This window comes from Rhinoraja longicauda, chromosome 13 (genome assembly GCF_053455715.1).
Source record: "Rhinoraja longicauda isolate Sanriku21f chromosome 13, sRhiLon1.1, whole genome shotgun sequence".
Classification (NCBI taxonomy): domain Eukaryota; kingdom Metazoa; phylum Chordata; class Chondrichthyes; order Rajiformes; family Arhynchobatidae; genus Rhinoraja; species Rhinoraja longicauda.
This window is the reverse complement of record NC_135965.1, coordinates 19178837-19201044: the sequence shown is the minus strand read 5'-3', so window position 1 is coordinate 19201044 and position 22208 is coordinate 19178837. Positions and strand designations below refer to the sequence as shown.

At 44.9% G+C, this 22208-nt stretch overlaps 2 protein-coding genes across 8 annotated transcripts in view; one reads left to right on the top strand and one right to left on the bottom strand.

The window, feature by feature from the left end:
* LOC144599502 (mediator of RNA polymerase II transcription subunit 12-like protein) overlaps window positions 1-22208 on the bottom strand; it is a 395150-nt gene that overhangs the window by 255881 nt on the left and 117061 nt on the right. The window lies entirely within an intron of this gene.
* On the top strand, window positions 718-4689 carry LOC144599508 (P2Y purinoceptor 14-like). Its single transcript, XM_078410479.1, has 2 exons — window positions 718-765; window positions 3262-4689. The coding sequence occupies exon 2, from the start codon at window positions 3270-3272 to the stop codon at window positions 4353-4355; it is 1086 nt and encodes a 361-aa protein (XP_078266605.1). The 5' UTR covers window positions 718-765; window positions 3262-3269; the 3' UTR covers window positions 4356-4689.

The following is a 22208-nucleotide window of genomic DNA, read 5'->3' as shown; positions in this document are numbered from 1 at the left end:
TACCTATAGTTGGTGAATTCAATGTTCATACCGTTGGGTTGTGAGCTACCCAAGCTTTGTGTAAACCAGCATCTTCAGTATAAGAAAACAACTGCAGATGCTGATACAAATCGAAGGTATTTATCCACAAAATGCTGGAGTAACTCAGCAGGTCAGGCAGCATCTCGGGAGAGAAGGAATGGGTGACGTTTCGGGTCGAGACCCTTCTTCAGACTGATGTCAGGGGGGCGGGACAAAGGAAGGATATAGGTGGAGACAGGAAGATAGAGGGAGATCTGGGAAGGAGGAGGGGAAGGGAGGGACAGAGGAACTATCTAAAGTTGGAGAAGTCGATGTTCATACCACTGGGCTGCAAGCTGCCCAGGCGAAATATGAGGTGATCCAGCATCTTCAGTTCCTTGTTTCTACAATTACACATTGCAATATATCTAACAATTCCTTCTTCATTACCCTACAATGTTTAAAACCTTGAAGTGATCTGAAAAATCAACAGAAATCACATTACGTTTTCCAAATTGGTCCATTTGTGTCAGCTAAACTCAATTGCCTCATTGCACTATATACTTCCTTTCTTCATAATTTTGGTTTTAGAAACTGCTGAATTGATAATCGTCATCATCATCATCATCATCATGAGAACTTTAAAAAGCCTTGCCCTGCACAAATATATTCAGTTCAGTATTGCTGCTTCGATTCTTCTCACTCCACGGGACTCCGTCCGACCAACTGGTGGACCAACACGACCACAACAAACCTCTCATTCAGGTGGGTGATTAGTTTAATTTAGTTTAGTTTAGTTTATTGAAATGCTTTTGTTGCATGCTAACCAGTCAGCGAAAAGACGTTACATGATTACAATCGAGCCATCGACAGTGTACAGCTACATGATAAAGGGAATAATGTGAATAACGTTTAGTGCAAGATAAAGTCCAGTAAAGTCCAACCAGAGAAGGTCCAAGGGTCTCCAAGAGGTAGATAGTAGCTTAGCACCGCTCGCTAGTTGCTGGTAAGATGGTTCGGTTGCCCTGATCACAGCTGGGAAGAGACTGTCCCTGAATCTGGATGTGTTTTCACACTTCTGTACCTCTTGCTTGATGGAAGAATGGAGAAGAGGGAGTGTCCGGGGTGCCACTCGGGATGAGAGGGGAAAAGTTTAAAGGAGCAATGTTCTTTTTGCACAGGGTCTGCAATTTTACGAGGGTCTCCATTGAGGTAGACAGTAGCTCAGGACCGCTCTCCAGCTGTTGATAGAGTGGTTCAGGTGAAGAGTTGCTGCCTCATTGTGCCAGAGACCTGGGTTCTATCCTGACTATGAGTGTCGTGCGTACGGAATTTGTACGTTCTCCCCGTGACCCCGTGGGTTTTTTCCAGCTGCACGGGTTTCCTCCCACATCCCAAAGATGTGCAGGTTTGTAGGTTAATTGACTTCTGTACAATTGTCCCTAGTGTGTCGGATGCAAAACTGGGATAACATAGAACTAGTGTTGCGGGTAATCGTTGGTTAGCGCAGGTTCATTGGGCTGAAGGGCCTGTTTCCACCATGTATCTCTAAACCAAACTAATATGTAGGTGGGCTGCTTGGTGTGTTTGCAGATGCCCCAAATCTGGTGGAGTAATGAATAGTGAGGAAGGTTGTCAAAGGATTCAGCGGGAGACAGATTTGTTAGAAATGTGAGCAGGGAAATGGCAGATGGAGTTTAATCCAGATAAGTCGGAGTAGCTGCACTGTGAATGGTTAAATTCACAAAGTATACAGTAAATGGCAGGACACAGAAGCATTGATGTGCAAAGGGATCTTGCAAACCAATAACTCTCTGAAATTAGCAACACAAGTAGAAAAGTGGCATAGAGCATGTATATCTTCATCGGTCAGATGTTGGTATAAAAGTCAGCAAGTCATGTTGCAACTGTATAAAACTTTGTTTAAGCCTCATTCAGAGTATTGTGTCCAGTTCTGGTCACCGGGTTTCAGGGTCGAGTATGGAGGCTTTGAAAAGGTTCCCTTAGTTTAGTTTATTGTCACTTGAACTGAGGTACAGTGAAAAGCTTCTTTAGTTGTGTGCTAACCAGTCAGCGGAAAGACTATACATGTTAACAATCAAGTCATCCACAGTGTACAGATACAGGATAAAGGGAATAATGTTTAGTGCAAGATAACTTGGATGAGAGAGTATTAGTGCTAAGGACAGGTTGGATAAACTTGGATTTTCTTCTCCGGAGCATCGAAGGCTGAGGGACAACTTGATAGATGTGTATAAACTTATGAGATGTGTATAAACTTATAAGGGAGATAGCCAGACTCTGTTCCCCATGGTGGAATTATTAAATACTAAAGGGTAAAGTTTCTAAGGTAGGAGGGTGAAAGTTCAAAGGAGATTTATGGTGTAATTTATTTTACACATTGAGTGTGCTAGATGCATGGAATGTGCTGCCACAGGAAGTGGTGGAAGCAGAAGCAACAACATGTAAGAGCTGTTTAGATAGGCACATGCCCAGGCAGTGAATGAACGGATATGGACCAGATGCGGGCAGACAGGATTAGTTGAGTTTGCCATCGTGGCTGGCACAGACACAATGGGCCGAAGGGCCTGTTCTGTGCAGTATTGTTCTATGCCATTTCTATTGTGATTACCTCTTAGTGTTAGCAAGAGGAAAAAGTAATCAAAAACATTTATGAGTTAAAGTGTGACACCTGAAATCTACACCTTACAACTGCTAATTGGCCCACTGTAAATTTACTCTGGTGTGTCGGGAGTGAATGTGAAAGTGGGATAACATAGAACTAGTGTGAACAGTTGATCGATGGCCGCCTGGACTTGGTGGGCCAAAGGGCCTGTTTCAGAATTAGAACGGTTCAAATAACTAAGACAGCTTGCAGATTTAGTTTAGTTTAATTTAGAGATACAGCATGTAAACAAGATCTTTGGCCCACCGATTCTATACGGACCATAGATCACCTGTTCACACACGTTCAACATTATCCCACTTTCTCATACACCCTCTACACACCAGGGGGGTATTTACAGAGGGCCAATCAGCCTACAAACCCGCACGTCTTTGGGATGTGGGAGGAAACCGAGCACCCCGGAGAAAATCCACGCGGTCACGGGGAGAACGAGCAAACCCCACACACAGACGGCACCCAAGGTCGGGATTGAACCAGGGTCTCTAGTGCTGTGAGGCACCAACTGTGCCATCGCGCCGCACTTTGGATGGTGCAGATATCTTAAAACTAACCTATCATTCTGTCTTAATATTTAGATGCGTTGATGGCTGACTCTACAGCAAGCAATGAGAGTGCAACATGGACAAATACCTCCCGCAACATCACCTGCATATTACCCTACACAGTTTTTCCATCATTTATGCTTACTGCGTACTCCATCATTTGTATAGCTGGAGCCATTCTCAACTGCCTGGCTTTCTACGTATACTTCTGTCACATTCCCAGCAGCAATAGCGTCATCGTTTATTTGAAAAACCTGGTGGTGGCCGATTTGTTGCTCGTCCTGTCTCTGCCAATAAGGATCATAGAACTGAACGTCACGTTCCCTGTTGCATTCAGAAAATTCTACTGTAGTTTCATAGCTTCAATCTTCTATTTGAATATGTACTCGAGCATTCTCTTCCTCGGGTACATAGCTGGCAACAGATACCTCAAGATTGTGAAACCACTCAATACGTACGCTTTCCAAAGACTCCGATCTGCCAAAATTCTCTCCGTAGGAACCTGGTGCACACTCTTTGCCCTTGGAATGTCTTATGTATTCCTGAAGGGGGAAAAGACGCCAAGGACCAATTTGAAAACAGCTTGCCTGGAATTTAGAGATGGTTTTGGAGTATACTTTCATCTAGCCCTTCACACTGGTGGCACAGTCTTATTTCTCCTTGTGTTAGTAGCTATCTGTTTCTTCTACCTTCAAACCCTGAGGCGACTGGAGAAGTCCCCGTCTTCGAGTTCAAACAAGAAGCAAGTCAAGGCAAAAAACAACATTCTGGTTCTGCTCGTGGTGTTCCTAATTTGCTTTGTCCCCTATCACATAGTTAGGATTCCTTACATCTTGAGTCAGATAAATGTCATCTCCAGTTGCTACTGGAAGATGATGCTGCTCAACTTCAAGGAACCCACCATTGTTCTGGCAACGCTTAACTCGTGTTTAGATCCGGTGATCTACTTCTTATCCTGCCAGGCATTTAGGTTGAAGTTGGGGCTGGAAAAAGATACAAGTGACAGCGATCTAACCGAAGACCGATCTGCACGAGCAAACGTGTCGCAAACTGTGCTGGACTCCCCTGCCCACAGCCACGTCAACAACGCAAATGACTGTGGTATCAACCTTGAAAAGCTGAACTAGGTGCCCATCCCATGCAGGAAGTAGGAAGGAACTGCAGATGCTGGCTAGCACCGAAGGTACACACAAAATGCTGTAGTAACTCAGCAGGTCAGGCAGTGTCCCTGGAGAAAAGGAATAGGTGACGTTTCGGCTCGAGACCCTCCCACAGACAGAGTCGGGGAGAGGGAAACTAGAGGCAATGACCTGTCTATCTCGGTTTCCATCTCAATTATTCCACTTAACCGTAAAGAAATGACCAAAACCCCCTTGAAAGCTACTTGGCCACAATAAACAGAATGCCTCTCTCGATTTCCCTCCACATTCCTGGAATGGACCAACACATTTCAGGAACATTGAGCAATTTTGAGATGCTACTGGAGTTCTTCATCTGACTGAACGGTAATCATATAACACATAAGGTCTCGCAAAACTGAAATCAAATTGGCTAACATTGAGATGTTATCTAAGAAATACATGTTCACAGCCAAGAGTCCAGGAAGAAGGGATGACTTTTATGACTGCAACCTCCAGGAACAACAATCTTCACCAAGACTCCTATGTACCCAAGTCTTATTTCGTCACATAAGCTCTCCCCTATCATACATTTGGCTTCAGCTTCATATGAATATGGATGCTTACAGCTCTCATTAGACGCAAAAGAAACTGGTTTAAACAGTACGTGTCAATAATATCTGCTCCTTTTTGTTAACAGCCAATAATAAAATTTGTATTCAATTGTTCAAAACTTCAGGTATAAATTATGAATCTAGCAAACACCTCAATATCTATGCACAGCACAAATACAACCATATCTCACTTTACGCAGGGGTTTACATTTGGGAAAAGCAGCACGTAACTCAAAAACACATCAATCAAACATTTTTCCCATAAGAATGGTAGAGTGGAACAGTGGCGCAGCGGTAGAGTTGCTGCCTCACAGCGCCGGAGACCCGGGTTCAATCCTGACTACGAGTGCTATCTGTACAGAATTTGTACGTTCTCTCTGTGACCGCGTGGGTTTTCTCTGGGAGCTATGGTTTCCTCCCACATTCCAAAGACATACCAGGCTTGTAAGTGAATCGGCTTCTGAAAATTGTAAATTGTCCGTAGTGTGGGATCGTGCTAGTGTGCGGGGTGATCGCAGGACCGTGTGGAATCGGTGGGCCAAAGGGCCTGTTTCCGCGCTGCATCTCTAAAGTCTAATGTATGAAAATGGTGCGGGTTATGGGGTATTTTTTAAATGGGAGAAATGTCTACATCATACAACAAATAATGCACTAATGACTGCCATTATTCTTTTACCTTACTCAATAAAAACAAAAAAATATTTTTAAAACAACAGGAAAGACATTTTAAATAAACATTATTTATTTAAAGTCTCTTGTTGAATGTAAATGCTAACACTTACATCGATGACTGCCTTCTGCTTGCACAAGGTGGCGGAGGCGGAGGGTGGTGGAGGGAGGGAGGGAGGCTAAAGGGAGTTAGTCCACATCAGTTGATGACATCTGGGGCAGAGGCAGAGGCGGGGGGATTCTGGTTCGTTCCGGTTTAGTCGCTGTGCACACAACAGTCAGCCAACAGTCACTTGTCCTTTTCTTTTTTTCACTTTTAATTTCAAGTTTTTGTGTACCTTGTTGTGTGTTGTGATTGTTGGCAGACCAATTTCCCTCCGGGAATGAATAAAGTTTATCATATCGTATCGTATCATATGAGCGAGGATGGGGGCAAGTCTGAAGTGGAGTCTTGACTGAAAACATCGCTTCTCCATGTTCACCGGAAATGTTGCCTGATCCGCTGAGTTAATTCAGCACTTAACCAGCTCCAGTTGTTTGTTGCTGCAAAAATATCTCATTCTACAAAAGTCTACAGTTCTAATGCTGAAAGATTATTAAAAAAACACGGATGGCAGTTTCATAACCACTATTTCGCAAGTGTAAAATGCCTCCACAAACGAGAAATATCTAATCTGAAGTTTAATTAATTATTGGAAATACAATGTATATGCTTCATTTTGTTATATTAATCCTATTTCTTTATTTGATTAACTTAAAATGACTGAGGCCTTCGAAGCCTTTAGGATATTTTGCACCTCATTATGTTCCCTAAGAAAACACGTCAGACAAGTTCTGCATCTTGAGCCATTTCAGAAGCAACCATTTCAGTTTCAATCTTTACACCGATATCTGGAAAATTGACATGTCCACTTTAGGTTAGTGCTGCCTTTTATATTAATCAGAAGATTGGAAAAGAGGGACAAGTGGATTGAAATCTACTAAGAATATTATTTAAAAACAAGGAACTGCAGATGCTGGTTTACCAAGGTAAGACACAAAATGCTGGAGGAACTCAATGGGTCAGGCAGCATCTGTGGAAGGAATGGATATGCGACAGTTCATGTTGCAGACCTCCCTACATTTGATTTTACAAATTCTGAATTTTACATAAAAATTCATAATATGGCGCATAATGCAACTTTACAGGAAAAAAAACTGCACATACCTAATATAATTGAAGACATACTTGCTCTAGTGATCTTCAACAGCAAATCAAAACGGTCCATGTCCCCCCAACCCTACACCCCCCAACCCCACTCCCCCTCACCCCCCTCCCACCCCCTCCCCCTCCCCCTCCTACTCCCCCACCCCTACTCCCCCCACCCCTCCCCCCAGCCCTCCTCCCTACTCCCCCCACCCTCCCCCCTACTCCCCCCTACTCCCCCCCTCCCCCTCCCCTCCCCCTTTCTCCCCAAATCCACTCCCCCACCCCTCCTCCCCCACTCCCCCCCCACCCCCACTCCCCTCCCACCCCCACTCTCCCCCTCCCTTCCCCTTCCTTTCCTCCACCCCCGACCTCCACTCCCTCCTCCCGCTCCACTGCCCCACTGTCCCCCTCCCCCGCACCCTATCCCCCTCCCCCCATCCCCTCTCAACATCAACAGGCCTCACGCTCCGCAGTGAGGCCAGCAGCGAGGCCGGGCGGCGAGCGGTGAGGCGAGGCCAGCGGCGAGAGGCGAGGTGAGATCGGGCCAACGACAAGGCGAGGCGAGTACAGCAGCGAGACGAGACCAGCGGCGAGGCTGGGCCAGCGGTGGTGCGGGGCTGGACGAGCCAGTGAAGAAAGCGAATGGTATGTTAGCATTTATAGCAAGAGGATTTGAGTATAGGAACAGGGAGGTTCTGCTGCAGTTGTACAGGGCCTTGGTGAGACCGCACCTGGAGTATTGTGTACAGTTTTGGTCTCCTAATCTGAGGAAAGACATTCTAGCCTTAGAGGGAGTACAGAGAAGGTTCACCAGATTGATCCTTGGGATGGCAGGACTTTCATATGAAGAAAGACTGGATAGACTGGGCTTGTACTCGCTGGAATTTAGAAGACTGAGGGGGGATCTTATAGAAACATATAAAATTCTTAAGGGGTTGGAGAGGCTAGATGCGGGAAGATTGTTCCCGATGTTGGGGGAGTCCAGAACCAGGGGTCACAGCTTAAGGATAAGGGGGAAGTCTTTTAGGACCGAGATGAGAAAACATTTCTTCACACAGAGAGTGGTGAGTCTGTGGAATTCTCTGCCACAGAAGGTAGTTGAGGCCAGTTCATTGGCTATATTTAAGAGGGAGTTAGATGTGGCCCTTGTGGCTAAAGGGAATAGGGGGTATGGAGAGAAGGCAAGTATAGGTTACTGAGCTGGATGATCAGCCATGATCCTATTGAATGGCGGTGCAGGCTCGAAGGGCCGAATGGCCTACTCCTGCACCTATTTTCTATGTTTCTATGTGTGGCGAGGCAGGTGCTTTGCGGAAAAATGTGAGGCCAAAATCGGAATGGCGGAAATGAGATAAGAAAGCGGGAATTTTCGGCCAAATTCAGAAGGGATTGGTGGTCTGATGTTGGGACCCTTCTTCAGACTGTTTGCAGTTAGAGATGGAGAAAGCTTGTGTTTTCTTAGGGAACGTAATGAGGGCCAATTAACCTACAAACCCGCTAGTCTTTGAGATGTGGAAGGAAACCGGAGCACCCGGAGGAAACCCATGCAATCACAGGGGGAATGTGCAAACTCTGCAGACAGCACCCGAGGTCAGGATCGAATCCGAGTCTCTGGCGCTGGGAGGCAGCGGCTCTACCAGTTGCTTCACTGTGCCGCCCACTGGAGGCTCAGACGAATCACGGTGCCCTTAAAGTAGTTGGGATGGCAACACTCAAGTGTTACAGAGCACCATGTTTACATGTCTGTTGTGCTGCTGCAAGTAAGAATTTCATTGTTCCTTTCTGGGACACATGACAATGAAACATTCCTGACTGTTGACTCTTGATCCCTGTGACACCCCACTAGCTACAGTTAAGCTGACTCTGTATTGTGTTAGTCAGCCAGCCCTCGATCCATAATGCATTACGCCTGGTGTCACAGGTTCTTACCTTGATCATTAACCTTTATCGTTCTGGAGTTTCCCTGTGCCCTCTGCATTTAAAACAGACCACCAACTGTGCAGAAGTCCGACTGAAGAAGGGTCTCAACCCGAAGCATCACCTATCCATGTTCTCCAGAGATGCTTCCTGACCTGTTGAGTTACTCCAGAACTTTGTGTCTTTAGACTTTAGAGATACAACGTGGAAACAGGTCCATCGGCCCACCGAGTCCACGCCAACCAGCGATCACCCCATACACTAACACTATCCTACACACTAGGGACAATTTTTACAGAAACCAATTAACCTACAAAGTCACATGTCTTTGGAACGTGGGAGGGAACAGAAACAGCCAGAGAAAACCCACACGGTCACAGGGAGAACCTACCAACTAGGGACAATTTACAATTTTTACCTAAGCCAATTAACCTACAAACCTGTATGTCTTTGGAGTGTGTGAGGAAACCAGAGAAAACCCACACGGTCACAGGGAGAACATACAAAATCCATACAGATTTGTTTTGTGCAGAAGTCCTGACCAGGGGTTTTCAAAGATGACAAAAAAACAGAATTCAGTAGTGAAATGAAATTTACAGCAACCTTAATTTAATAGCTGACACTATTACAGAGGTCCCATTTCCAACCTCTCCTTGTTTCGAGCTAAACCCTGCATTATACCCATGATCATTCCAAAAGTCAATCTACCAAACATATCTTGGAAAATGGCTTCCTCGGAAAGACCAGCTAAATATATCTATCCCACATTTTGGATCGAACCTCATTGCAAAAACACTAGAAATTACTTTTCCCTTTTTACACTGTCCCCTCCCTTTTTGTCCTCAGCTGACAAGAATTCAGCTGCCCTCCTGCCTTAATGTTACCACAAATGTTGCAACACCATAACTTCATGATGCATGAAAGATGATTGACTGCAGTATCACGGATTACAGTGGGTTATTTTAGAAATAGAACTTGGTCTGCAAGAGCAGAGACGGCAGCAGCGAATCACAAATAGAAAAATGTTTACATCGAACGTAGAACAGCACAGCACAGGAACAAACCCTTCAGCCCACAATGTCTATGCCAAACACAATGCCAAGAGCAACTCTAATCATCTGCCAGCTGATTTATCCATATCCAAGCAGCAAATCACACCTACTCAGAGACTGGCTGGAGTTTGCAAAGACTGCCCCCCCCCCCCCCCCCCCCTCTCTGCAATCACCAATTTGCACATCCTCACAGAATGACTCCAGTTTAACAATAGAACTTGCGGAGGTGGACAGGCCATTCAGAATATAGAAAAGCCGGAAATCTCCAGGACCGGACAATGTTTCCCCCTCCACCCTCAAGCTCTGTGCCGAACAACTGGCACCGATCTACACAGACATTTTCAACCAGTCCCTACAAACCTGCACTATCCCTGCCTGCTTCAAGGTCTCTACTATTGTCCCTCTACCCAAAAAGACAAGGATCACTGGTCTTAATGACTACAGGCCTGTCGCACTGACCTCTGTAGTCAGGAAGACCTTTGAAAGACTTGTGCTGGCCCAGCTGAAAAACATCACAAACCCCCTGCTGGACCCCCTGCAGTTTGCATACAGGGCCAGTAGATTGGTGGACGACGCAGTCAATCTAGGCCTGCACTTCATCCTCCAGCACCTAGACCGCAAGGGGACCGATGCCAGGATTTTGTTTGTGGACTTTAGCTCTGCTTTTAACACCATTGTGCCAGAGCTACTACACTCCAAACTCTCCCAGTTGACTGTGCCTGAACCCCTCTGTCAATGGATCATCAACTTCCTGACGGACAGGAAGCAGCATGTGAGGCTGGGAAAACACATCCTGGACCCGCAGACCCTCAGCATAGGAGCTCCGCAAGGCTGCGTACTCTCCCCTCTCCTTTACTCTCTCTACACCAACGACTGCACCTCCACAGACTCCTCTGTCAAGCTCCTCAAGTTTGCGGATGACACAACCCTGATTGGACTGATCCAGGATGGGGAGGAATCTGCCTACAGATGGGAAGTGACACAGCTGGCGTCCTGGTGCCATCGCAACAACCTGGAGCTCAATGCTCTCAAGACAGTGGAATTAATTGTAGACTTTCTAAGAGATCCTCCTCCCCTCCCCCCACTCACCATCAACAACACCACAGTCACATCTGTGGAGTCATTTAAGTTCCTTGGAACCATCATCTCCAGGGACCTTAAATGGGGGGTCACCATTGACTCCACAGTCAAAAAGGCCCAACAGAGGATGTACTTCCTGCGGCAACTGAGGAAGCACAATCTGCCACAGGCAATGATGGTTCAATTCTATACTGCTATTATTGAGTCCGTCCTCACCTTCTCCATCATTGTCTGGTTTGGCTCAGCCACCAAGCACGACATCCGGAGGCTGCAACGGATCGTTCGCACATCTGAGAAGGTTGTTAGCTGCAACCTTCCCCCCATTGACGAACTGTACACTGCAAGGGCCAGGAAGCGAGCGGGCAAGATCATCTCTGACCCCTCTCACCCTGGCCACAAACTCTTTGAAGCACTTCCCTCTGGAAGGCGACTCCGGACTGTCAAAGCAGCCACAGCCAGACATAAATACAGCTTTTTTTCCACGAGTGATAGTTCTACTCAATAACCAAAGTCTGTAGTCTATTTTTGCCCTGGTTTAGACAATAGACAATAGACAATAGGTGCAGGAGTAGGCCCTTCAGCCCTTCGAGCCAGCACCGCCATTCAATGCGATCATGGCTGATCACTCTCAATCAGTACCCCGTTCCTGCCTTCTCCCCATACCCCCTCACTCCGCTATCCTTAAGAGCTCTATCCAGCTCTCTCTTGAAAGCATCCAACGAACTGGCCTCCACTGCCTTCTGAGGCATAGAATTCCACACCTTCACCACTCTTTGACTGAAAAAGTTCTTCCTCATCTCCGTTCTAAATGGCCTACCCCTTATTCTTAAACTGTGGCCCCATGTTCTGGACTCCCCCAACATTGGGAACATGTTTCCTGCCTCTAATGTGTCCAATCCCCTAATTATCTTATATGTTTCAATAAGATCCCCCCCTCATCCTTCTAAATTCCAGTGTATACAAGCCTAATTGCTCCAGCCTTTCAACATACGACAGTCCCGCCATTCCGGGAATTAACCTAGTGAACCTACGCTGCACGCCCTCAATAGCAAGAATATCCTTCCTCAAATTTGGAGACCAAAACTGCACACAGTACTCCAGGTGCGGTCTCACCAGGGCCCGGTACAACTGTAGAAGGACCTCTTTGTTCCTATACTCAACTCCTCTTGTTATGAAGGCCAACATTCCATTGGCTGCCTGCTGTACCTGCATGCTTCCTTTCAGTGACTGATGCACTAGGACACCCAGATCTCGTTGAACATCCCCTCTTCCTAACTTGACACCATTCAGATAATAATCTGCCTTTCTATTCTTACTTCCAAAGTGAATAACCTCACACTTATCTACATTAAACTGCATCTGCCATGTATCCGCCCACTCACACAACCTGTCCAAGTCACCCTGCAGCCTTATTGCATCTTCCACACAATTCACACTACCCCCCAGCTTAGTATCATCTGCAAATTTGCTAATGGTACTTTTAATCCCTTCATCTAAGTCATTAATGTATATCGTAAATAGCTGGGGTCCCAGCACCGAACCTTGCGGTACCCCACTGGTCACTGCCTGCCATTCCGAAAGGGACCCATTTATCCCCACTCTTTGCTTTCTGTCTGTCAACAAATTTTCTATCCATGTCAGTACCCTACCCCCAATACCATGTGCTCTAATTTTGCCCACTAATATCCTATGTGGGACCTTGTCGAAAGCTTTCTGAAAGTCGAGGTACACCACATCCACTGACTCTCCCCTGTCAATTTTCCTAGTTACATCCTCAAAAAATTCCAGTAGATTTGTCAAGCATGATTTCCCCTTCGTAAATCCATGCTGACTCGGTATGATCCCGTTACTGCTATCCAAATGCTCAGCAATTTCGTCTTTTATAATTGACTCCAGCATCTTCCCCACCACTGATGTCAGACTAACTGGTCTATAATTACCCGTTTTCTCTCTCCCTCCTTTCTTAAAAAGTGGGATAACATTTGCTATCCTCCAATCCACAGGAACTGATCCTGAATCTATAGAACATTGAAAAATGATCTCCAATGCTTCCACTATTTCTAGAGCCACCTCCTTAAGTACCCTGGGATGCAGACCATCAGGCCCTGGGGATTTATAAGCCTTCAGTCCCATCAGTCTACCCAAAACCATTTCCTGCCTAATGTGGATTTCCTTCAGTTCCTCCATCACCCTAGGTTCTCCGGCCCCTAGAACATTTGGGAGATTGTGTGTATCTTCCTCAGTAAAGACAGATCCAAAGTAACGGTTTAACTCGTCTGCCATTTCCTTGTTCCCCATAATAAATTCCCCTGCTTCTGTCTTCAAGGGACCCACATTTGCCTTGACTATTTTTTTCCTCTTCACGTACCTAAAAAAACTTTTGCTATCCTCCTTTATATTATTGGCTAGTTTACCCTCATACCTCATCTTTTCTCCCCGTATTGCCTTTTTAGTTAACTTTTGTTGCTCTTTAAAAGAGTCCCAATCCTCTGTCTTCCCACTTCTCTTTGCTATGTTATACTTCCTCTCCTTAATTTTTATGCTGTCCTTGACTTCCCTTGTCAGCCACAGGTGTCTCTTACTCCCCTTAGAGTCTTTCCGCCTCTTTGGGATAAATTGATCCTGCAACCTCTGCATTATTCCCAGGAATACCTGCCATTGCTGTTCTACCGTCTTCCCTGCTAGGGCCTCCTTCCAGTCAATTTTGGCCAGCTCCTGCCTCATGCCTCTGTAATCCCCTTTGCTATACTGTAATACTGACACTTCCAATTTTCCCTTCTGCCTTTCCATTTGCAGAGTAAAACTTATCATGTTGTGATCACTGCCTCCTAATGGCTCTTTTACCACTAGTCCCCTTATCAGATCAGGATCATTACACAACACTAAATCCAGAATTGCCTTCTCCCTGGTAGGCTCCAGTACAAGCTGTTCTAAGAATCCATCTCGAAGGCACTCTACAAACTCTCTTTCCTGGGGTCCATTTCCAACCTGATTTTCCCATTCTACCTGCATGCTGAAATCTCCACACGTTTAGACCGTAATGTTGTATCCTTATTGTTTTGATGTGGTTATGCTTTATTCTTCATTGTTAACTGTATGTTTGTATTGTCATTTGTGAGCGGAGCACCAAGGCACATTCCTTGTATGCATACTTGGCCAATAAACTTATTCATTCATTCATTCATTCATTCATTCATTCATTCATCACTCCATTCCCTGCATATCCACATGCATATCCAAAAGGCTCTTAAATCATATCTGTCTCAACCATCACACCTGCCAGCATATTTCAAGCACCCACTTCCCTTTGTGTAAAGCAAACTTGCCCTGCACATCGCCTTTAAACTTTGCCCCTTTCATCTTAAAACTAGACCCTCCAATATTTGATTTTACTCATCCTGGGAAAATGGTTCTGATTGTCTACCCTAACTAGGACGTATAATTTTACACAAAGCCTTGTGGGTGTTTGGAATGAGCTGCGAGAGGTGGTAGTTGAGGCAAGGACTATTGTAACATTTAAGAAATATTTAGGCAGGTCTATGGATCGGATAGGTTTAGAGCAACATAGGTCAAACGCAGGCAGGTGGGACTAGTGTAGATGGGACACGTTGGTCGGTGTGCGCAAGTTGGGCTCACGCTGTATGACTCTGTAACTCTAATTTTATATACTTCTGTCGAATCTTCCCACAACCTCCGTGTTCCAAATAAAACAAACCAAGGCCATCCAACCTTTCCCTGCGGCTGATCCAGGAATCAGTGTGTTTCTCCAGCTAACAAAATGCAACTGTGATCACATCCACAGACCAGCACTTCAGACATTTTCCACTGAAGTAAGCTAGTTTTTCTATAAAACAGAGGAATAAAAGGGTAATTTACACATCAACGTGCATAAAATGAGTCATCAACAGCTGTATGTTAATCAGAGATGACTGACAGAGGAATCATCTTCACTTTTGCTAGCTGCAGAATCACCAGCGTGTAAATGCAAGAGATTATATCTAATATCACCACTCACATGACAAGGATCAGCTATTGGCCCAGTTGATTGAGGCAGTATAGTAGCTTGAAGTACAGTGAACCCTTGTTATAAAGGACCATAGGAAAGGGGATGGTGTCCGTTATTGCCGATTGTCCGCTCTGAACGAATAAGAGATTCGCTCCAACCACCCAGCAGTCACTCCGTGAAGATAGTCGATGTTCTCAATTACAAAGTTGTTTTTAACTGCTGAAAATGTGCTTTTTTTGCTGCAAGTTAAAAATACTAAAGGCTGTTTGTTACATTGGATTGGATCAATTGGATCGATTGCTTGTCAATTTCCATGCCTTGACAATTTCCATGCCTTGTCAATTTCAATGCCTTGGCAATTTCAATGCCTTGGCAATTTTAATAGCCTCCACAATGTAACCAGCAGCCCATGATCTTAAAGAGACATTTCGCTATAACGAAACCCCATCATAAAGTGGTCCATAATAACGGGTTTACAATATTCAGTGCACATACAGTATACATTGAACAACATGTGCAATTAGTTCTGTGGCCAGGGAGAGGACCGCATAATTAAAAAGAGAAGAATGTCAAAGCCGTTTTGTTAACTTAGAAGGTGCACAAGATGTTTTTTTTTGTAAAGATGGAGTAGAAGGCAGGGCCACACCACATTCCTCTGGGAGACGGTGAACATACCACACTGAAACAGACACAAAGTGCTGGAGTAACTCAGCGGGCCAGGCAAGATATGGACAGGCAACATTTCATGCCGAGGCCCTTCTTCAGACCAGTTGAGGTAGGTGGTGAAAAGAGCTGATAAAAGAGATGGGGGCAGGAATAAGTCTTGGCAAGTGATAGGTGGATACGGGTGGGGGAAGGAGGGGGGTTAATTGGCAGATGGGTAGACAAAGGCCAGAGATGAAAAGACAAAATTGCTGTAAAATAAAAAGTGAAGGGGAGGAGGGAGTCAGAGAATGAGGGAGGGAGAGGGGGGAGACGGAGAATGAGGGAGGGTGATGGGGAGATGGAGAATGATGGAGGGAGAGGGGGGGGAGAGAGAGAGGGCGGAATTGCCAAAAGCGGGAGGGACAGTGGGGAAACAGCGAGAGAGAGAGAAGGGGAAAAAGGAAGAGAGACTGGCACAGACATAATCATTAAGTCATACTTCAGGAGGGGCAGGAAACGAGAAGAAAGGTTTACCACTTGGAGTGGAGATTATAATGACATTGCAGATAATCACATCCAAAAATCAGATTATCAACCGAAAATATCACTGAAACAAGCAGTGAAGAGCCTCTTACAAAATTACAATTCAGAAGTCTCCAAAGTTTGCTTAAATAAAAGTGGTTTAAAGTTATCGCCAAGCGCCAATTCCAAATCAGTCCGAGGCACAGTTGGTGCAGAGGGAAAATGTGCCAGTAGATATGCAACAGTGTAAAGGTTTTTAAAGTCAGGTTTTATCGACGTCAGTCACCTAATTTTCAAATAGACCACACATCCCGCAGCAAACCCGGCTGTAGGCTGCAGGAAAACATGAGCGTGACTTCTGCACGATTTTATCAAGCGTAGTCTGCGCCAACAGCCAGACGCTTCGCATGCAAACAACAAACCCGGATAACTGAATGTGCTCAGAAACAAAATAGTCTGCTTCGAGAATCAGGTACAAAGTTTATTTCTTGCGTTTCCTTGAAGGCGTTAAAATTATTTCGGACTGTAATCTGCCGATGTGCCAGGAACAGTTATTTTAGAAGAAACTTTCTGAATGTTCAGCATAGGGGTTAGAAATCTACCAGAGATCCCAGGTGCAAAGTATACAAACACCATTTAGTGTTGTAGATACAAGGAACTGCAGATGCCAGTTTACAAAAGATAACACAAAGAGTCTGAAGAAGGGTTCCAACACGAAACGTCACCCATCCTTCTTCTCCAGGGATGCTGCATGATCCGCTGAGTTACTCCAGAACTTTGTGTCTATCTTCGGTTTGAACCAGTATCTGCAGTATCCCTTCCTACACACAAAGTGCTGGAGTAACTCAGCGGGTCAGGCAGCATCTCTGGAGGAAGTGGACAGGCGATATTTCAGATCGGGACCTTTCTTCAGACTAGGTGTTGTATCTGGCTTCTGATACTTGGTTCCATAGATCGTTCGCTGTTTCAGGCCAACAGTCAAATACACTGTATTTAAGTGTAAACCCACAATGTTATTTTCTTTAACAAGAAAGCCAACGCATGCACTGTAAGCATTTATTTCAAGAGGGCTTGCTTACAAAAACAGGGATGTAATGCTGAGGCTCTATAAGGCGCTGGTCAGGCTGCATTTGGAATATTGCGAGCAATTTTGGGCCCCATATCTGACGAAGGATGTGCTGGCTCTGGAGAGGGTCCAGAGGTTTCCAAGAATGATACCAGGAATGAGTAAGTTAACGTATGGTGAGCATTTGATGGCGCTAGGCCTGTACTCGCTGGAGTTTAGACCAGCACTTCAGACATTTTCCGCTGAAGTAAGCTAGTTTTTCTATAAAACAGAGGAATAAAAGGATAACTTACACATCAACGTGCATAAAATGAGTCATCAACAGCTGTGTGTTAATCAGAGATGACTGACAGAGGAATCATCTTCACTTTTGCTAGCTGCAGAATCACCAGCGTGTGAATGCAAGAGATTATATCTAATATCACCACTCACATGACAAGGATCAGCTATTGGCCCAGTTGATTGAGGCAGTATAGTACCTTGAAATACAGTGAACCCTTGTTATAAAGGACCATAGGAAAGGGGATGGTGTCCGTTATTGCCGATTGTCCGCTCTGAACGAATAGGGGATTCGCTCCAACCACCCAGCAGTCACTCCGTGAAGATAGTCGGTGTTCTCAATTACAAAGTTGTTTTTAATAGCTGAAAATGTGCTTTTTTTGCTGCAAGTTAAAAATACTAAAGGCTGTTTGTTACATTGGATTGGATCGATTGGATCGATTGCTTGTCAATTTCCATGCCTTGTCAATTTCCATGCCTTGTCAATTTCAATGCCTTGGCAATTTCAATGCCTTCGCAATTTAAATGCCTTGGCAATTTTAATAGCCTCCCCAATGTAACCAGCAGCCCATGATCTTAAAGAGACATTTCGCTATAACAAAACCCCATCATAAAGTGATCCATAATAACGGGTTTACAATATTCAGTGCACATACACCATACATTGAACAACATGTGCAATTAGTTCTGTGGCCAGGGAGAGGACCGCATAATTAAAAAGAGAAGAATGTCAAAGCCGTTTTGTTAACTTAGAAGGTGCACAAGATGGGTTTTTTTGTAAAGATGGAGTAGAAGGCAGGGCCACACCACATTCCTCTGGGAGACGGTGAACATACCACACTGAAACAGACACAAAGTGCTGGAGTAACTCAGCGGGCCAGGCAAGATATGGACAGGCAACATTTCATGCCGAGGCCCTTCTTCAGACCAGTTGAGGTAGGTGGTGAAAAGAGCTGATAAAAGAGATGGGGGCAGGAATAAGTCTTGGCAAGTGATAGGTGGATACGGGTGGGGGAAGGAGGGGGGTTAATTGGCAGATGGGTCGACAAAGGCCAGAGATGAAAAGACAAAATTGCTGTAAAATAAAAAGTGAAGGGGAGGAGGGAGTCAGAGAATGAGGGAGGGAGAGGGGGGAGACGGAGAATGAGGGAGGGTGATGGGGAGATGGAGAATGAGGGAGGGAGAGGGGGGGGAGAGAGAGAGGGCGGAATTGGCAAAAGCTGGAGGGACAATGGGGAAACAGCGAGAGAGAGAGAAGGGGAAAAAGGAAGAGAGACTGGCACAGACATAATCATTAAGTCATACTTCAGGAGGGGCAGGAAACGAGAAGAAAGGTTTACCACTTGGAGTGGAGATTATAATGACATTGCAGATAATCACATCCAAAAATCAGATTATCAACCGAAAATATCACTGAAACAAGCAGTGAAGAGCCTCTTACAAAATTACAATTCAGAAGTCTCCAAAGTTTGCTTAAATAAAAGTGGTTTAAAGTTATCGCCAAGCGTCAATTCCAAATCAGTCCGAGGCACAGTTGGTGCAGAGGGAAAATGTGCCAGTAGATATGCAACAGTGTAAAGGTTTTTAAAGTCAGGTTTTATCGACGTCAGTCACCTAATTTTCAAATAGACCACACATCCCACAGCAAACCCGGCTGTAGGCTGCAGGAAAACATGAGCATAGCTGCGTGACTTCTGCACGATTTTATCAAGTGTAGTCTGCGCCAACAGCCAGACGCTTCGCATGCAAACAACAAACCCGGATAACTGAATGTGCTCAGAAACAAAATAGTCTGCTTCGAGAATCAGGTACAAAGTTTATTTCTTGTGTTTCCTTGAAGGCTTTAAAATTATTTCGGACTGTAATCTGCCGATGTGCCAGGAACAGTTATTTTACAAGAAACTTTCTGAATGTTCAGCATAGGGGTTAGAAATCTACCAGAGATCCCAGGTACAAAGTATACAAACACCATTTAGTGTTGTAGATACAAGGAACTGCAGATGCCAGTTTACAAAAGATAACACAAAGAGTCTGAAGAAGAGTTCCGACCCGAAACGTCACCCATCCTTCTTCTCCAGGGATGCTGCATGATCCGCTGAGTTACTCCAGAACTTTGTGTCTATCTCGGTTTGAACCAGTATCTGCAGTATCCCTTCCTACACACAAAGTGCTGGAGTAACTCAGCGGGTCAGGCAGCATCTCTGGAGGAAGTGGACAGGCGATATTTCAGATCGGGACCTTTCTTCAGACTAGGTGTTGTATCTGGCTTCTGATACTTGGTTCCATAGATCGTTCGCTGTTTCAGGCCAACAGTCAAATACACTGTATTTAAGTGTAAACCCACAATGTTATTTTCTTTAACAAGAAAGCCAACGCATGCACTGTAAGCATTTATTTCAAGAGGGCTTGCTTACAAAAACAGGGATGTAATGCTGAGGCTCTATAAGGCGCTGGTCAGACTGCATTTGGAATATTGCGAGCAATTTTGGGCCCCATATCTGACGAAGGATGTGCTGGCTCTGGAGAGGGTCCAGAGGTTTCCAAGAATGATACCAGGAATGAGTAAGTTAACGTATGGTGAGCATTTGATGGCACTAGGCCTGTACTCGCTGGAGTTTAGACCAGCACTTCAGACATTTTCCGCTGAAGTAAGCTAGTTTTTCTATAAAACAGAGGAATAAAAGGATAACTTACACATCAACGTGCATAAAATGAGTCATCAACAGCTGTATGTTAATCAGAGATGACTGACAGAGGAATCATCTTCACTTTTGCTAGCTGCAGAATCACCAGCGTGTGAATGCAAGAGATTATATCTAATATCACCACTCACATGACAAGGATCAGCTATTGGCCCAGTTGATTGAGGCAGTATAGTACCTTGAAATACAGTGAACCCTTGTTATAAAGGACCATAGGAAAGGGGATGGTGTCCGTTATTGCCGATTGTCCGCTCTGAACGAATAGGGGATTCGCTCCAACCACCCAGCAGTCACTCCGTGAAGATAGTCGGTGTTCTCAATTACAAAGTTGTTTTTAATAGCTGAAAATGTGCTTTTTTTGCTGCAAGTTAAAAATACTAAAGGCTGTTTGTTACATTGGATTGGATCGATTGGATCGATTGCTTGTCAATTTCCATGCCTTGTCAATTTCCATGCCTTGTCAATTTCAATGCCTTGGCAATTTTAATAGCCTCCACAATGTAACCAGCAGCCCATGATCTTAAAGAGACATTTCGCTATAACGAAACCCCATCATAAAGTGGTCCATAATAACGGGTTTACAATATTCAGTGCACATACAGTATACATTGAACAACATGTGCAATTAGTTCTGTGGCCAGGGAGAGGACCACATAATTAAAAAGAGAAGAATGTCAAAGCCGTTTTGTTAACTTAGAAGGTGCACAAGATGGGTTTTTTTGTAAAGATGGAGTAGAAGGCAGGGCCACACCACATTCCTCTGGGAGACGGTGAACATACCTCACTGTAACAGACACAACGTGCTGGAGTAACTCAGCGGGCCAGGCAAGATATGGACAAACAACATTTCATGCCGAGGCCCTTCTTCAGACCAGTTGAGGTAGGTGGTGAAAAGAGCTGATAAAAGAGATGGGGGCAGGAATAAGTCCTGGCAAGTGATAGGTGGATACGGGTGGGGGAAGGAGGGGGGGTTAATTGGCAGATGGGTAGACAAAGGCCAGAGATGAAAAGACAAAATTGCTGTAAGATAAAAAGTGAAGGGGAGGAGGGAGTCAGAGAATGAGGGAGGGAGAGGGGGGAGACGGAGAATGAGGGAGGGTGATGGGGAGATGGAGAATGAGGGAGGGAGAAGGGGGGGAGAGAGAGAGGGCGGAATTGGCAAAAGCGGGAGGGACAGTGGGGAAACAGCGAGAGAGAGAGAAGGGGAAAAAGGGAGAGAGACTGGCACGGACATAATCATTAATAATAATAATAATAATGCATTTTATTTATATAGCGCTTTTCATATACTCAAAGACGCTTTACAGAGATTTTGAGAACATAGGGAAATGAATAAATAGATAAATAAGTAAATAAATAAATGAACAGAGAAAGGAGACAGAAGGTGAGGTGACCTTCAGTGGTTGAAGTCGCTCCAACCACCCAGCAGTCACTCCGTGAAGATAGTCGGTGTTCTCAATTACAAAGTTGTTTTTAACTGCTGAAAATGTGCTTTTTTTGCTGCAAGTTAAAAATAATAAAGGCTGTTTGTTACATTGGATTGGATCGATTGGATCGATTGCTTGTCAATTTCCATGCCTTGTCAATTTCCATGCCTTGTCAATTTCAATGCCTTGGCAATTTCAATGCCTTGGCAATTTAAATGCCTTGGCAATTTTAATAGCCTCCCCAATGTAACCAGCAGCCCATGATCTTAAAGAGACATTTCGCTATAACAAAACCCCATCATAAAGTGATCCATAATAACGGGTTTACAATATTCAGTGCACATACACCATACATTGAACAACATGTGCAATTAGTTCTGTGGCCAGGGAGAGGACCGCATAATTAAAAAGAGAAGAATGTCAAAGCCATTTTGTTAACTTAGAAGGTGCACAAGATGGGTTTTTTTGTAAAGATGGAGTAGAAGGCAGGGCCACACCACATTCCTCTGGGAGACGGTGAACATACCACACTGAAACAGACACAAAGTGCTGGAGTAACTCAGCGGGCCAGGCAAGATATGGACAGGCAACATTTCATGCCGAGGCCCTTCTTCAGACCAGTTGAGGTAGGTGGTGAAAAGAGCTGATAAAAGAGATGGGGGCAGGAATAAGTCTTGGCAAGTGATAGGTGGAT